The sequence below is a fragment of the Apium graveolens genome, chromosome 7 (assembly GCF_009905375.1).
Source record: "Apium graveolens cultivar Ventura chromosome 7, ASM990537v1, whole genome shotgun sequence".
Classification (NCBI taxonomy): Eukaryota; Viridiplantae; Streptophyta; class Magnoliopsida; order Apiales; family Apiaceae; genus Apium; species Apium graveolens.
The window spans coordinates 231044562-231062940 of record NC_133653.1 but is presented as its reverse complement, the minus strand read 5'-3'; the positions used below and the strand labels follow the sequence as shown (position 1 = coordinate 231062940).

General features: G+C 37.6%; 1 protein-coding gene across 1 annotated transcript; it reads left to right on the top strand.

Annotated features, from left to right (window-relative positions):
• Positions 1–450: 450 nt before the first annotated feature.
• On the top strand, positions 451–4478 carry LOC141674542 (uncharacterized). The gene is made up of 6 exons (XM_074481249.1): positions 451–1429; positions 1883–2123; positions 2667–2786; positions 3144–3283; positions 3395–3667; positions 4471–4478. Exons 1-6 carry the CDS (start codon positions 451–453, stop codon positions 4476–4478), a joined length of 1761 nt encoding a protein of 586 aa, XP_074337350.1.
• The last annotated feature ends 13901 nt before the right edge of the window (positions 4479–18379 follow it).

The following is an 18379-nucleotide window of genomic DNA, read 5'->3' as shown; positions in this document are numbered from 1 at the left end:
GCGAGGTTTATAAGGTTGGCTGGATTTGCTGGGACAGTTGCAGGGACTGCTGTGCAGCAGGCTGATAAATTTAAATGGGGGTTGAAGTCTCATCTGAGGGGTTCCATAATTTCTTTTAAATTTGATAATATGGCAGAGGTGGCTGATGCAGCAAAGGATGTTGAGAAGGAGCGCATAGATTTCAGGACTTCCAGGTCTAACAGTGGTAGTAAAAGGACTAGGGATGATCAGGGTTTTGCACAGAGTAGACAGTGGTATGGAGGTCAGAATGGTCAACAGGGACAGTGGTGCGGACAGAATCAGAATAGGGGTGGTCAATCATTCCACGGCTGGAATTAGTATGTTGGTCAGAATCAGAATCAGCAGTTTCAACGACAGAAGCAGCCTAGGCAGTGGCAGAATCGTCAGCAGGGGCAGAGCCGTTACTCAGTATATGGGGGAAACCCCAATATGATTCCAGTGGCTCCTTGTGCTACATGTGGTGGACATCATCCAGGTAGAGCTTGTTATAGACAGACTGGGGCTTGTTTCCTGTGTGGTAGCTTGTCCCATAGGGCAAAGGATTGCACAGTGTCACACAACCCTGGTGGAGGAGGAGCTGGCGGTGGTAGTGGCAGTGGAAGTCAGCAGAATCCTACAGCCAGAGTGTTTGCATTGATGGCAAATCAGGTAGCAGCTAATTCAGGTACCATTTCAGGAACACTTCTTATTGGTAGACGAGATGCTTATGTGTTATTTGATACTGGTTCGACCCATTCTGTTGTGTCTTTATCGTTTGTTCGTCATCTAGGCGTTGCACCTTCATTATTATATCCTCATATGTCTATTTCTACCCCGATGGGTAATTCTGTTGTTATTTCTGATGTGTATCGAGAGTGTCCGATAGCTGTTGGAGATAGAAGTTGTAAGGTTAACTTGCTTCCCATGGAGATGCATGACTTTGACATTATTTTGGGCATGGACTGGTTGAGTGAACATCGTGCCACAATTGATTGTCAAGGAAAAAGGGTGATCTTTGGGGTTGCAGATAAACCAGAATTTGTATACCAAGGGTCTCAGCCGAAGGGGGATGTTAAGTTAATTTCTGCTCTAAAGGCGAGTAAATTGTTGTCTAAGGGCTGTGATGGCTACCTTGCTTTCGTGAAGGATACATCGAAGGATGAACCTCGCATCGAGGATTATCCAATTGTGAGGGAGTATGAAGATGTGTTCCCCGATGAGCTACCAGGTTTGCCACCATATAGAGAGGTGGAGTTTACTATTGAACTTGTTCCAGGTGCCGAGCCTATTTCTAAGGCGCCTTATCGAATGACACCACTTGAGTTGCAAGAATTGAAGGAGCAGTTGCAAGAGTTGTTGGATAGAGGATTTATTAGGCCAAGTGTGTCTCCTTGGGGTGCTCATGTGCTTTTTGTGAAGAAGAAAGATGGTTCCATGAGGTTGTGCATTGACTACAGGGAGTTGAATAAGGTGACTGTCAGAAACAGGTATCCTTTGCCACGCATTGATGACTTGTTTGATCAGTTACAAGGGGCGAAGTACTTTTCGAAGATAGATTTGAGATCTGGTTAGCATCAGTTACGAGTTAGGGAGGAAGACATTCCGAAGACTGCATTTCGCACTCGTTATGGTCATTATGAGTTTCTCGTGATGTCCTTTGGGTTGACGAATGCACCAGCGGTATTTATGGATTTGATGAATCGGGTCTTTCATGATTATCTGGATAAATTCGTGGTGGTCTTCATCGATGATATCTTGATATACTCTAGGAGCAGAGAGGAGCATGAGGAGCATGAGGAGCATTTACGTACTGTACTTGAAATTTTGAGGGAGAGGAAGTTGTTTGCGAAATTTTCCAAGTGTGAATTCTGGTTGGAGGAAGTGGCATTCTTGGGGCATGTTGTATCTGGTAGGGGCATTGAGTTGGATCCTGCGAAAGTCGAGGCTATTACTAATTGGCCCAGACCTAGCAATGTGACGGAGGTAAGGAGTTTCTTGGGTTTGGCAGGCTACTACAGGCATTTTGTGGAAGGTTTCTCTTCCATAGCTTTACCATTGACTCGGCTAATGAGGAAGGGAATTAAGTTTGAGTGGAATGATGATCGTGAGAAGAGCTTTCAAGAGTTAAAGAAGAGGTTGGTGTCAGCTCCAATACTTGTGTTGCCATCAGGGAGTGGAGGTTTTCAGGTATATAGTGATGCTTCTAAGAGAGGATTGGGGTGTGTTCTTATGCAACATGGGAAAGTGATTTATTACGCTTCTAGGCAGCTTAAACCATATGAGGTGAATTATCCTACCCATGACTTGGAGTTAGCAGCAGTGGTCTTTGCTTTGAAGATCTGGAGACACTATCTTTATGGAGAGACTTGTGACATCTTTACTGATCACAAGAGTCTCAAATACATCTTTACTCAGAAGGAGCTTAACATGAGGCAGCGGAGGTGGCTTGAACTTCTTAAGGATTATGATGCAAATATTCAGTACCATCCGGGGAAGGCGAATGTAGTGGCAGACGCTCTTAGTAGGAAGAACTTGGGGAGTGTTGCATCTCTCATTACTCAGCCGCACCTTATTTCAGATTTGGAGCGCTTGGGTGTTGAGTTGTATGTTAGAGGATCAAGTGGTAGCATTGCAAATTTGAAAGTGGAACCGAATCTTGTTTCAAGGGTTAAGGAAGCTCAGAAGAGTGATACAGGTTTGGAAGCTATTAGATCCGAGGTGGCAGGTGGAAAGCAAACACAATTTCATGTCGATGATGAGGGTGTGATGTGGTTGGGTAGTAAATTGTGCGTGCCCGCAGACCCGACGATTCGTGAGGAAATTTTGAAGGAGGCTCATAGTTCTTCATTTTCTATTCATCCAGGTTCCACCAAGATGTATGGAGGTTTAAAGAAGCATTTCTGGTGGAGTGGAATGAAGGGAGATATAGCAGAATTTGTGGGAAAATGTCTTACATGTCAACAAGTGAAGATAGACCATCAGAGGCCTAGTGGATTGTTGCAGCAGCTAGATATTCCAGTTTGGAAGTGGGAAAACATTACTATGGATTTTGTGACTCATTTGCCGAGGACTTTCAAGAAGAACGATGTCATATGGGTGGTGGTTGATAGACTCACTAAGTCCGCTCACTTCTTGCCTTTTAGAGAGACTACTCCTGTTCATGAGTTGGCAGGGATTTTTCAGCGAGATATTGTTAGACTTCATGGTGTGCCTGTGTCGATAGTTTCTGACAGAGATACGAGGTTTACATCGCGTTTTTGGAAGGGATTCCAGCAAGCTTGGGGTACGAGGCTTAATTTTAGTACAGCTTATCATCCGCAGACCGATGGACAGTCAGAGAGGACGATTCAGACATTGGAGGATATGTTGAGGGTTTGCGCGTTAGAGTGGACAGGTGATTGGGACAAGTACCTGTATCTGGTTGAGTTTGCGTACAATAATAGTTGGCACTCGAGTATTGGTATGCCACCATTTAAGGCTCTGTATGGTAGGAGATGTAGGGCACCATCTTGTTGGGATGAGGTTGGTGAGAGAGTCATTGAAGGGCCAAAGTTGGTTAGAATCACTAATGAGAAGGTAGAGAAAGTTAAAGAAAGTTTGAAGGAAGCTCGATCTCGACAAAAGAGTTACGCGGACCAACATAAGAAGTTTGGGGGATTTGAGCCAGGTGATCATGTGTTCTTAAAGGTGTCGCCTTGTAAGGGTGTGAAGCATTTTGGTATGAAGGGAAAGCTTAGTCCGAGATATGTTGGCCCTTTTGACGTTATGGAGAAAGTAGGGGAAGTATCTTATAGAGTTGCGTTGCCACCACAACTATCTCATGTGCATAATGTGTTTCATGTGTCGGTTTTGAGGGGCTACAAATATCATCCATTACACGTAGTTCAGTACCCATTACATAAGATTAGAGAGGACCTTTCGTGCGAGGAAGAAGCTGAGGCTATCTTAGCTCGAGAGGAGCGAGTTTTGAGGAAGAACATTATTCCGTTTGTGAAAATTTTGTGGAAGAATCATTCGGAGAGAGAGGCTACTTGGGAATTAGAAGAATCTATTCGTGAGAAATATCCGCATTTATTCGATTCAGGTACAAGTTTTTAGTTTCGCTTGATTCCGGGGACAGAATCTTTTTAAGGGGGTATATATGTAATATATGTGAATTTTAATAATAATAATAATAATAATGATAATAATAATAATAATAATAATAATAATAATAATTAGAAAAAAAAAAGATTAGAATAGAGATAGAATTTAGACTCATACTTGTATTTGATGATCTGTGGATATATATAAACAAAGACTCGAACCTTGTATTAAAACCCTAAACTAAGAGAATATTGAGAGCGGCGAAGCATAGCAGAAGGGAAAGAAACAGGTGCGAGAGAGATTAACAAGTGAAATTTTCTACTCTGTCAATATTTAAGGTACTCTTTTTATATCAAATTGTTGGTAACAATGTACATCTTGTAGGATATTAGTTTATTAATATAATGTTTCCGCCTGGTTTGGGTTCTACTGCATCAACAAAGAATTATTTTTAAGATATAATAGTATGTACATGACTTCTTAGTACTTTTCTTTTGTTAAAGTGTGTCAAATTAATGGTTTCCGTCTCCACCCTCCAGCTGAGTTTAAGATGTGTTTTAATATTTCATTGATTGTTATTATTATGCGGTAATTATTTTAATATTAAGTTTATTGCTTGATTACTTATTATTTTGTTTTATTCTTGGGTAGATGTTTTGAAAATTGGTTTCGAAAATTTTACAAACTGACTTAGGTAATCAATAGCATATCTTGTAATTTGCATCATAATATATGTAAACTATATGTGTATTTTGAGTTCCAAAAGCTATGTAAATTTATTATATAGTAAAATTATGAACTTATGTTCTATTTTTACTTTTGCTTTGTTTTGACTTGACTTGTGTTAGTTAATTAATAAAGTAACATGTGTGTTAGGAGATTAGATGATCAGGTAGTCCAGAGACTCCAAAATCTTTGCCCGGAGGGTTATCCATGTTTTGGAGTATGATTGTTAGTTTGGTTTTTTTAACATAATTAATGTCCTGGCTTGATAATAAACTAGTATATATACATTCACTTGGATTCAGTTAACTTGATAAATTAATAAATATTTACATTATGGCTGTAGTGACATGTAGTTATGTTCACGAGGCAAGTAGTATGATTAATAATTTTGTAAATAAATTATGAGTAGTACTGATTAATTAATAAATGAATATATAAAATGTATATTAATTGTAAATTATAATTTTGTATTTAGATCACGGGTCGGGGTTTTAGCAGATCGTTTACGGATTTTGATATTATTTTAGTTGCGACATTCGAGGTACGGATTCTGTCCCCTTTTTATTCAGCACTCCTCTTCTTAGAAATTTAATATCTCCGCTTTGTTGAATTTCATATTTTATCCGCTCCATTAAAATTGTTTGGATATTTTGACTTCTGAAAATTGTTTTAAAAATTGATTTGGAAAATTATAAATATCTGTTTATGCGATTTTCAAATTTACTTATGACACCCTCTGTTTTGGAAATCTGAATTATTTGTCTCAAGTGATTTTAAATTTTGCGAGAATATTATTTTGAACCCTTAGTGATTTAGGGTATACCGAGTTAACCAGCTGTAGGGGTACTACAGCCATGTCATTGCGGCACCAGTGACATGACACTTCCGTGACAGTGTGATTGGTCACGGCGTATCCTTCTGTTAGCTCTTGGGAGGAGCTTTTGCGCATTTGATATTTGTTCAGGATACGTGGGTGCACCCAGAGTTTGATTTGTGATTTGATTTATGGTGACGTTGTATATGCCATACACGTTATCCATTTTGTTGCACGCATTAGGTACCCTATGATGTGTGTATTTGTATCTGTTCTGATCTCGGTATGAAATATCCTAGCCCCTCGTTGTTTCAGCTTTACTTATTTTTAAAACTGTTCTTTTATTATAAATTGCTGATTGTTTATTTCTGATCTCTTTGTTTTATAAATTACATTCCAAATCCGTACTGGGCGTTTAGCTCATGCCGTATTCTTTTTCTGACAGGTGCTTAGGGGGATCTGGGGCTGTGCGATGGAGAGCTACCCTTTTTCTTGATTAGGATTTCAGACTTTATCAGTATTTAGACTTAATTATTTATTTGGAGAATTCAGAATCGATATTATTGGTTTAGACATTTTGGAGGTTTAATATTATTTTGGAGATTTTAGTTTGTTAAATTATTGTTATAAATATATTAGTGCTCTGTTTGCAGGTTTTTGGATTTTAAGTAATATCTCCCTTATATTACAAAAAGGGGGTGTTACATCAGTGCCATATCACTTCTTATGATTTTCATAGAGTCTTTAACCACTTTATCCAGTTGTTTGACATGATCAATCAAGATAGATGCAGTTTCACTTTTTGTGTGCAAGAAATACACCCATGTGTATCTGGTGAACTCATCCACTATGACCATAGCATATTTCTTCTTTGGAATAGACATGACATTCACTGGACCAAATAGATCAACATGTAGAAGGTGATAATGCTCAAGAATTGAAGATTCAGCCTTGCTCTTGAATGAAGATTTTCTTTGTTTTTCCTTTTGACATGAATCACAAAGGCCATCAGGAGCAAATACTGATTTTGGCAGTCCTCTCACAAGATCTTTCTTGACTAGTTCATTTATATTGTTGAAATTTAAATGAGAGAGTTTCTTGTGCCAATTCTAGCTTTCTTCAATTGATGTTCTACTTAACAGACAGATTGCAGAACCATTAGTACTTGTTGAAAGCTTGGCTTCATAAATATTACCATGCCTGTATCCTTTCAGAACAACTTTTCCTGTAGATTTTCTAACAACTTCATAGTGTTCTTCAAAGAAATCTACATGATAACCTATGTCACAGATTTGACTAACACTCAGCAAATTATGTTTAAGTCATGAGACTAGAACTACTTTTTCAATGATGGCATTCCCAAGATTGATATTGCCATATCCCAGAGTTTTTCTCATGTTGCCATCTCCATAAGAAACACCTGGGCCAGCTTTCTCCACAAAGTCTGATAGCAGGGCTTTATTTCCAGTCATATGTCCTGAACATCCACTGTCCAACACTAGGATATTTTTCTTGTTGCCCTGCAATCACAAAGACCACTAATGATTAGTTTTAAGGACCCAGACTTGCTTGGATCATTTGGCCTTATTAAGTTTGTTAACATTTGCAGCGGATTTAGCATCAGAATTTATGTTAACAGTTTTCTTATCAAAATTTGCAATATCAGACTTTGCATCAGAACTTACACTAGAAGGAATAATGCTAACTTTCTTTAAAGAAGGTTTTATTTGATAATAATCATAGTACAAACTATGATATTCCTTACAAGTATAAATGGAATGTCATAAACTACCACAATGAAAACAAGAATTTTGTGGCCTATATCTAACAGACTGACTCTTAACTCTTGATTTTGAATGTAAGGAATTTATGTTCTTATTCTTCCTACAAAAAGAAGCCAGATGGTTAGAATTTCCACAGTTATTACATTTCTTTCTAGGAGCATTAGGAACGGGCTTATAATCATTGCTTTTATTCACACCTACTTTTCCATTCCTATTTTTCCTAGGTGGCTTTACCTTGTTTACATTCTTAACATCTTTCAGCTTATGCTTAAGCTGCTTCTTTGTCATTAAGCCTATGTTTACTTCAGTTGGCTTATCCTGTTTTTGTTTGTCAGAAGTTAATTTCTCTTTAACTTCTGATTTATCAATATCAGACTTTACAGCTACAAACTTAACAGGATTTACCTTTGGCTTTTGTTTAACAATTATAGGCTCAATTTCTACAGTTCCTTTATCATTCTTATCATCTCCATAACCTAAACCCTCTTTCCAGTTTCCACTACTTAAAAAATTCTGAGTTATTCTGCCAGAGTTAGTCCAAGTCCTGATAATCTCTCTTTCCTTTTCTAACTCAGTTTTTAGAGATTCATTCATTTTAAGCACTTCATCTCTAACATAGAAAGCATCATCTCTATCTTTCTGAGTTTGATGGAACATAACTAACTCTTTTTCTAAATAATCATTCCTCTTTTTATAAGCAAGATTTTCAGAAGTTAATCTTTCACATGTTAAATTTTGATCTCTATAACTAATGAACATGGTTTTAAGATATCTTCTCAACTCAGTAATATCATCAGTATGAAAAGCATAGGTTTTTTTAGGTACCTTTAACTCGGCAGCTTCAGAACTGCTATCAGCATTTGCCATCAAGGCATAGTTCACCTCACTTTCAGAATCTGAAGTGTCTGTCTAGCTTTTCTTCTTTATGACAAGAGCCTTGCCTTTGTCACTCTTCATTTTCTTGCAGTCAGGAGATATGTGGCCTTTCTCACCACAGTTGTAGCATTTGACATTTGAGTAATCTCCTCTGTCAGACTTTCCTCCTTTGCCTTCAGATTTTCTGAAACCTTTATTATCAGAACTTGCACCTTTCTCTGTTACAAAGAACTGTCCTCTCTCAGTGATGAACAAATTATCACGAGAGCTGCTAGGGTTACAATAATTAATAAACTCGATTATAACACATATAGTGTAAACCCTATGCCTGTGTTTATATACTACACAGTTACAAGATAATCTTCTAATTGATATCAAATACAATTCTGCTTCCTAGTATATATCAATCAGTTATCTTTTCTTCCAAGTATTCTATTCCTTATAGAATTCTTCTCCATTCATATTTCTTCTTATGTTTGTCTTGATTTTCTTTCCTTTCAATCAGCCACCTTCCTCATCTGAACGTCTCCTTAAGTCCTGATATTATCTCCTGATAAATATCTCCTGATAACTTAAGTTCTGACAACTTAAGTTCTGATATCTTAAGTCCCGACTTCAGTATAAGTACTGATTTCCAGTTAAGTACTGATTTCCAGTTAAGTACTGATTTGTCCTGTTAAGTTAGATCTGAAAACTAAGCATAAATCATATTAGACATGACATCACAAATATATCTAACATACTATGCTAGATTTTTAATGATGCTTGCTAACCACCTCTCTGAGGATATTGTGCTTGAGAATCCAACCAACAAATTAGATTGTTGGGTTCAAGAAAGGAGAATCATTACAGATTTGAACAGGGCAAACCATCACAAAGAGGTGCCACTCTTCTACTTCCCTGTAATGGAAGCACCTCAAGTAAGTGAGGTAATTTCTACTATCTCTACTCTTCCAACCTCACAAACTTCTTTGCATTCTAGTGTAGCTATGAAAACTGTGTCATTGACCCAACAGTTTCCTACCCAAGCTACCAAATCAAAAATTTCAAAAACAAAGACAAAAAAGCCCCCTCTGGTGTCTTTCAAAAGATGCCAGATGCAAAATCCACCAAATCTAAAGAGGGGAGTGTGAAGGTGGGTAAGAAAGGTGAGGGACAGGGTGAACATCAAAGAAACCCTAAGGATAAGGTTGGAGAGGTGAGTGTTTCCCAGCCTAGCCATACTGCAGTTTCCCAACAAACTGCAGTGCTTAATAAGGATATAAGCTCATTACTGCTTTCATCCTCCCAAAAGGATGTTACCATTGAAACAAGCTCTCAGCCAGGAGCACAGGCCAAAAGAGTAAGGGACATAAGCTCACCCCAAACTTACACTAGAAAGAAGAAATCAAAGACACTTGAGGATGCACAGGGTTCACACACTGTACAAACAGGTGCTAAAGACACAGTCACTGCACCTTCTCAAAGTCAGGTTGATGTGGCTCCAATAAATGTGGAGTCACAGCCAAAATCTCTAACAATTGAAGCATCTGAAACACCAAATTCTCCCACACACTCTTTGGATGTTGACATAATAAACATATCACTTCCAAATTCTCCATCTTTAACTCTCTTGGTGAAGCCAAAAATCCAAGCAAGTGAGCATCATCTTCTAGATGATTTGTTGGCTCACTTGCCATTTCATTCTGAAACTGTTGAGACATCTGTGCCAAAATTTTCATCAATCTGCACAGAGTCCACAATAGTTTCCACTCCAAACTCATTCATTTCTACTCACTCGATGGATATTGTTCATCCGTTGAGTAGTGATTGTATCCCGATGGATATTCCTTATCCGTTGAGTGTCTCTGCACAGCTTCAAATTTCATCAATTATTACAAGTGCAGAAGATTTAGTAGTGCAATCACTCCTAGGATTGAGGGAAGGGAGTGAAATGAGTGAGAGTCTGGGTTGCTCCCAGGAAAAAGGAGAGGAAAAGAGTGAACCAATGCAGCCCATTTCTTCATGACTGGAAAAAGTGAGTGTGAGGAGTCCCACCTTAGATGGTGAAGGTGAGGGTGTGAGGGTGGGGAGCCAAGGTGAGACCTTGATGCAACAAAAGAGAGATCATGAGAGAAATGCAGGCACAGGAGTGATAAGGATGGAAACCATTGCAAGTGAGTCAATGAATGTCAATAATGCAGAAAGGGAAAGGCTATTTCAGAAAGAATATCAAGCTGTTATAGATTCTATTTCCCTGGATGCTGGGACATTTACTCACCCTGTGACAGCTTACCAAACTCTAGTGACACCCTGTGAACTTGGTGCATACTACACAATCTTTACAGAGAGCAAAGGATGCAATCACTGCTATACCTTCCAACATTGGCAGTGATTTTGAACTGGATGAAAACTCTTTTGGGGATGTTGGTGGGGATGATGATGAAGATAACATGAGCATAGGGGGAGATGCAGATGTTCCTGCCTGGATGCTAACAAAAGAATGCTCCTACTCACATCTCCAATCAACACTATTCAAGCTAATTCATGACACCCAAGCCGCCATTCAGGCATCTTCAAATGCCAGCACAAAGAAGCTACTCACAGCACATCTTGAAGCACTCCAGCTGCATAAATTCAAGCCCTCCAACACAGTCAGAGTGTGGATGCAATCAAGCAAGAAATTTATGAAGTAAAGCAGGATGTCATAGAAAAGTTGGATGTTAGACTTCCTGCAACCTCCATGACTGAAATTGTTTAAAAGTTAAGGAAGGAGGCTAATCTCAATAGGAAAGTTGAGGCCATGGACTCATGATTATCTGCTGTAGAGAAGTCAATGGTCAAGATACTTAACAATCAAGAAACTCAGACTGCCCTACTCCAATAGTTGGTGGCTGCTCAACTCCCTCCCACACAACTTAATGATAACAAAAAGGGGGAGAAAGGCTCAAGTGAAGGGGAGAAACAGCTCAACATTCAAGTTAGCAAAGTAATTGTGCCTACAATTGCTTTCACTAAGCCACCAACTAAAGACAACATTGATCTGATTAATGAAGCAGTAGCCACACTGAGAGTAGCTGAGAAGAAGCAGTTAAGCCCAATCAACTGGGAGAAGATTGATGAGGATATTCAAAAGAGGTTTAGGCTAGCAAAGAAGCCAGAAAGATCAGCCATTCATCACTCTCAAGTCAGGCAAATCTCTAGGAATGAAATGAGCATGAATAATCTAGGAAGAGGCCAGCCATCCAGCATCAAATCTCCAAAGGCTGAACTAATTTTTGAAAGGAATATGTCCTAAGTCCAATCGTGTATTAGGATTTAGGAATAACTTTTATGTAATCTGTTTTGATTTCATTGATATTAATAAAAGACTTGTTTTGTTTTTATTACGGGCTCTATCTATTTAAGTGTTTAAATAAGATATACCATAGTTTAGAGTAAAGCTTTTTATGGATTATGATGAGATCATAATAGTGAGACCTAAAAAGATGATAACTCTAAACTTAAATAGTTCCTGGTCATAGGATTACTAACTGGTAATTAATAATCCGCAAAGATCGGTACATACTATGCTTGCTTCATTATGAAGGATGTCTGTTCTCATAGACATTTGTGTGGTGACACTATAGCTAGTATGTAGGTGCTTATTATAGAATAAGTTCACTGAACATGACTCGCACAGCTGAACAACTGATGGAGTTCACTCACGTGTCAGGGATTGTTCGCGGAGTGATAGTTGTACAAGTATCCTTAGACTTGAGGTCATCATAGTAATCTTGTGTACACTGAACTATGCTTTGGTTTAGTTCTTAGTCTCTAGGGACAATTATTAGGGCTCTTCTGGGTATAGGAATTTGTACACGAAGATAGTGTATGATCAATAAAGGATCTACCCCTTCCAGTGGAGGAAGCGAATGTTCAAGGCTGATCCACTTATGCTAGTTCAGGAATCTCTGGCCAGAGTGAATGAAATTAGAAAGGAGTTTCTAATTTGCATAGAACTACGCATAGTAAATGGTAAGCAAGTGATTGAATTAGATAGGCTTGACACGAGATCCATGCCTTGTATTTAATCAGAACATTGTAGGGTAGAAGGAGTTTATTGTACGGTAACTATTCACTGAATAGGTTCTTGGTATTCTAAGCAGTGAATTCATATTATCCGGATAGTCGCGATATGCTGAGAAGTATCCCTCACGATGTAGAATAAATGTGATTAATTAATCATATTTAATAAATTAGAGAATTTATATAAATAATGATAAAATAGTTTTATTATTATTTATTTCTACTACCAGCTTAATATTGAACCTACAGGGTCACACCATAAAAAGAGAATGATTTAATGGTGGAGGAATTAATTAATAATGGTTAAATAATTATTTATTTGTGAAATAAATAATTAATTGGCAAATTTAATAATTGATTAAATGAGATTTAATTGATTATAAATTAATTAAGAAAAGTTCTTAATATTATTAATTAAAGGATTTAATTTTTGGAAATTAAATCAAGAGAGAGAATTATTTCTAAAGTGTTTAGAAAAAGGATTAATGATTCAAAGGTGTTTTAATTATTAATGAGAATAATAAATGGGATAATAATATTTATGGGAAAATTTCAGCTGAAAATTTTGCCTATAAATACACTATTATAGACCCTATTTTATTCTAACCCACATCGAACCCAAAAAAAGTTTGGAAAACCCAATTCTCTCCACCTCCTTCCTCCTCCTTAACATCGTTTTTTTGGTGGATACCGGTGGAGTGCTTCACACTTGAGGAGCAACTGCTAAGGATCTCTGATCGTTGTCTCCGAATTATTTTAAAAGGTTAGATTCGATCCCTCGAATTTTTATTCATGATCTGTATGCTTTTATTTGGATTTAGTATGTGTAAAAGTGTTTTACCATGACCCCGCTGCGTTAAAAATCCAACAATGGTATCAGAGCATAGGTTGTATGCATATAGATCTGTGGTAAAAATTTCAGAATTTTATGTGCTTGTATGAATTAATTATGATTTTTACAAGTTATATCATGGATTAATTTTATCTGATGAGAAATCGTTTCTCAGAATAATTTTGAATGTTGATCTGGGTTCCACAAGTGTTGTAGATCGTCTGGGTATTTTTTCATAATTTTATGATGTATAGATTTTTTATTATGAATTTTTGAAGTTCTTACAATTAAATTCGTAATTTAATAAGTATAATTATATGTATATATAGTATATATATATATATATATATTTGTATTATCTGTACATCTGCACATCTGCTCTGTTTTCTGCATCTCTGTGGCTGTCTGCTGTGTTGCACGGAAGAAAAAGTCAGGGACGGCTGCGCGCAGTTCGAGGAGAAGTTGTCGGCTGCTGAGAAACAAAAAAAATAGGGGTGTAACGCATTCCGGGAATGCGTTACACACCTGTGGCACATTCACGGAATGCGTTACACCCTTTAATGGCTTAAAAGGGGTGTAACGCATCACCGGAATGCGTTACAGGGCTTGTAACGCGTTCCTGTAATGCGTTACAGCCCTTCTGTTGATTTTAAAATTGATTTTCTGGGAGTTTCGTAACTCCGTTTTAGGCGTGCAATATACCGTTGAATTCATTTTTTCGAGACGGATCTAATGGAGTGATCAATTTTAGTTTATATAAAAGTTTTGAACTGTTTATATTTCTATGAAGTGTTTTAAAGCTATTTTTAACTGTTTTAGTTGCTTTTAAATGCTTCATGTGATACATAGAGATGTATAATGCTTAGACTAATGTGCTAGATGATGTAACATGCCTACCTTGATGTTTATTCATGTTGATATATGTGATATATGCTTAGTTTATCATGTGATGATAGATTTAGGTGAACTTAAATAAACATAAGGCGTTTGTTAGACAACCTAGTATAGTGAAATTGTTTCATAACCTTAATGATAATATTATGAATACAATCATGAGATTCTTGTGTTTATGAAACACGTAATTGAATATGAATTTTCGATATGAGAGAAAGGATGATTCTGTCAACAACAGATTTCTATCTGTAAGAAAGGGTTATTAAGTGACGCCTCTTAACAATGCTCCACCCGATCTGGGAATCATCTGATTATTGATTATTGATTTGAAATATTTAATTTAATAGGAAGAATCTCTTTATAATATGATTATGATTGTAACATAATTTAATCCCTCTAAAATTAAATAATATCAAGTAGTAATTGGCCAATGACACAACGGGCTTGTGTCGGTCATAGCCTTCCAACATGGTAGAAAGTAGTTCTTATTTTTGAATCATTGTCGTTTTGTGCCACAGCCGAGGGCTTTGATTTCGAAATAAGAAATACTTGTCTATTACATAGAGATGTGTACATTGAATAAGAATCTAAAGGTCGTTACGTGCCACAGCCGTGGGCCTTTGGGGACTGATTCAATTGTACGGAATGTTGGGTTAGACTTGACTTAGAATATTGAGTTTGTCGTGCCACAGCCGTGACTCAATTATTCAAGAGGCTAAAGTTTGATTAGGGAATAACATTAGATGTAATTGACAAGAGTTGTCTACCTATTGAACATTACATGGCGTTTCGTGCCACAGCCGGGGTTGTGTAATGGAATGTAGGATCCCTATTCCCACTAGCATTATGAATGCTTAATTTTTTCATGTAGGGGGTTGAATAAATTAGGAAAACTAGTGGGAGCCACTTATGAATAAAGACCCGATTCATATAGTGTTTTGAAATGAAATCGAATATTTGCTAAGTGTTGTTATGTGTTTATCATTTACAGATTTACTTTGTACGTTATGTCTTCTGCACTATCACTTAGGAGCATACTGGATGCTCACAAATTGACTGGTCCTAATTATGCTGACTGGCTTCGAAACTTGAGAATTGTTCTCAGGACTGAGAAGCTGGAATACGTGATTGACTCACCTAAGCCTACTGAACCTGCTAGTGATGCACATAATGATGAACATGTTGTGTATCGTAGGTGGATAGATGATGCAAATGTTGTTCAATGCATCATGCTAGCTTCCATGAACATTGAGCTACAGAAGCAACATGAGCATATGGATGTTCACACTATCCTCATGCATCTACAAGAGTTGTATGATGTGGCGGGGAGGACAGCTCGATATGAGATATCGAATGAGCTGTTCGGTTGTAGGATGTCTGAGGGATCATCTGTGAATGACCATGTACTTAAGATGATCAATTCGATTGAACGTCTTGGACAACTTGGTTTTGCCATGGATGGGGAGCTGAGCCAAGACTTGGTCTTGCAATCACTTCCGAGTTCGTTCTCGCAGTTTATTGTGAACTTTCACATGAATAAGTTGGATGTCAGCCTGCCTGAACTCCACAACATTTGAAGACTGCGGAATCGAATTTTCCCCCTAAGAAGAGTTCTGTTCTTCTAATTGGTGAAGGTTCCAATCCTAAGAAAAGGAAGAGGAACCCTTCCAAGAAGAAGAAAGTAGGTGAGAAAATGCCAGTTCCACCAAAAGCTGAAGACCCCAAGAGCAAAGTTGTTTGCTTTCACTGTAACAAGATGGGGCACTGGAAGAGGAACTGCAAGGTTTACCTTGCAGAATTGAAGAAGAAGAAGGGTAGTGAGACCACCGCTTCTGATTCAGGTATGTTCATGATAGAAGTGAATATGTCATTAAATCAAATTTCTACTTGGGTATTAGATACCGCCTGTGGTTCTCATATCTGCAATTTGTTGCAGGGACCAAGGAGAAGTAGGACTCTTGAGGAAGAGGAGGTGATTCTACTGATGGGAAATGGAGCAAGAGTTGCTGCTGAAGATGTAGAATCATTTCATTTACATAGGCCTACGGGCAAGACTATTGTTTGAAATAATTGTTATTTTGTTCCCTCGATTGTGAGGAATATTATTCCCATGTTAGACTTGGCTGGATTTTCATTTATTATTGAGAATAATGAATGTTCTATTCTTAGAGATAATATTCTTTATGGACGTGGTGCTTTAAATAATGGTCTGTATGTATGTGACATAATTTATTTCAGATTGAACAAACTAATAAAAGAAAAGGGATGATGAAAATATCACTTTATAGTGGCATTGCAGTCTCCATTTAGTAGATATGGAGAGAGGGCTGCAAATTTGCTAGGAATGGTACACACAGATGTATGTGGACCAATGTCTACGCAAGCCATGGGTGGATTTTCATACTTCATTACTTTCATAGATGATAGATCTGGATTCGGATATGTGTTTGATGAAACACAAGTCTGAGGCCTTTGAAAGGTTCAAAGAATATAAGTATGAAGTGGAGAAACAACCAAACATAGTATTATAACTCTTCGATTAGATCGAGGTGGTGAATACTTTAATGGAGTATTTCTAGATTATCTCAAAGTAAATGGTATAGTCTCCCAGTGGACTCCTCCAGATTGGTATCCGAAAGGAGAAATCGAGCTTTGTTAGACATAGTTCGGTCCATGATGAGCTATGCAAATCTTCCAGTATTCCTATGGGGTTATGCATTGGAAACCTCAGCATATTTACTGAATAAGGTGCCTTCCAAATCTATTCCTCAAACTCCGTATGAGATATGGAAAGAAAGGAAACCGAGTCTTAAACACGTTAAGATTTGGGGATGTCCAGCTTATGTCAAGTAAGTTGACCCAGATAAGCTGGAATATCGATCCGTAAAATGTAGTTTTGTGGGATATCCTAAAGAGACTTTAGGGTATTATTTTTACACCGATCATCGGGTGTTTGTCTCCAGACATGCTACCTTCTTGGAAAAGGAGTTTATCCTTGAAGGAAACAGTGGGAGAAAAATTGAACTTGATGAAGTTCAAGAAGCACAAACTACTACAGATCGAGTGGAAACACCTGTTCTGACTGAACAACCTTTTGTGGAACAGCCCATTCATAGATCAGGGAGAGTGTCTCGCCAACCTGAGATGTAATATGGCCTTGTCATTGAGAATGACAAAGAGTTGTCGATCATTGATGATGATGACCCTGTAACCTATAATGAGGCTATGAGTAGTGTTGACTCAGAGAAATGGCATAGTGCCATGAAATCCGGAATGGAATCTATGTATAAGGTATACAAAAGATAGATTATAGCAGATGGCCAGGTGGAGACCTTTAAGGCCAGGCTTTTGGCAAAAGGATTCAAACAAAGGCAATGAATTGACTTTGATGAAACTTTTTACCTATAGCCCTGTTAAAATCAGTTCGGATTTTGCTTGCGATTGCTGCTTACTACGACTATGAGATCTGGAAAATAGCCAGATGGTTTTCTTTCCAAGAGAAATGAAAACCTAGTGTGTAAGCTGCTGCGAACCATATGTGGTTTAAAGCAAGCTTCTCGAAAGATGGAACATTCGTTTTGATGAGACAATCAAAGAGTTTGATTTTATCAAAAACGTAGATGAACCATGTGTCTACAAAAGGGTTAGTGGGAGCGCGGTAACATTTCTTGTATTGTATTGAAATAGAGTTGACACACATAACAACATAGCAGACCCACTCACAAAGCTACTTTTTGAAAGTCACTTTGATCGTCATAAAGATGAGATGGGTATTAGATACCAGAGTGATTGACTTTAGTACAAGTGGGAGATTAAAAGGAATATGTCCTAAGTCCAATCGTGTATTAGGATTTAGGAATAACTTTTATGTAATCTGTTTTGATTTCATTGATATTAATAAAAGACTTGTTTTGTTTTTATTATGGGCTCTATCTATTTAAGTGTTTAAATAAGATATACCATAGTTTAGAGTAAAGCTTTTTATGGATTATGATGAGATCATAATAGTGAGACCTAAAAAGATGATAACTCTAAACTTAAATAGTTCCTGGTTACAGAATTACTAACTGGTAATTAATAATCTGCAAAGATCGGTACATACTATGCTTGCTTCAGTATGAAGGATGTCTGTTCTCATAGACATTTGTGTGGTGACACTATAGCTAGTATGTAGGTGCTTATTATAGAATAAGTTCACTAAACATGACACGCACAGCTGAACAACTGATGGAGTTCACTCACGTGTCAGCGGTTGTTCACAGAGTGATAGTTTTACAAGTATCCTTAGACTTAAGGTCATCATAGTAATCTTGTGTACAC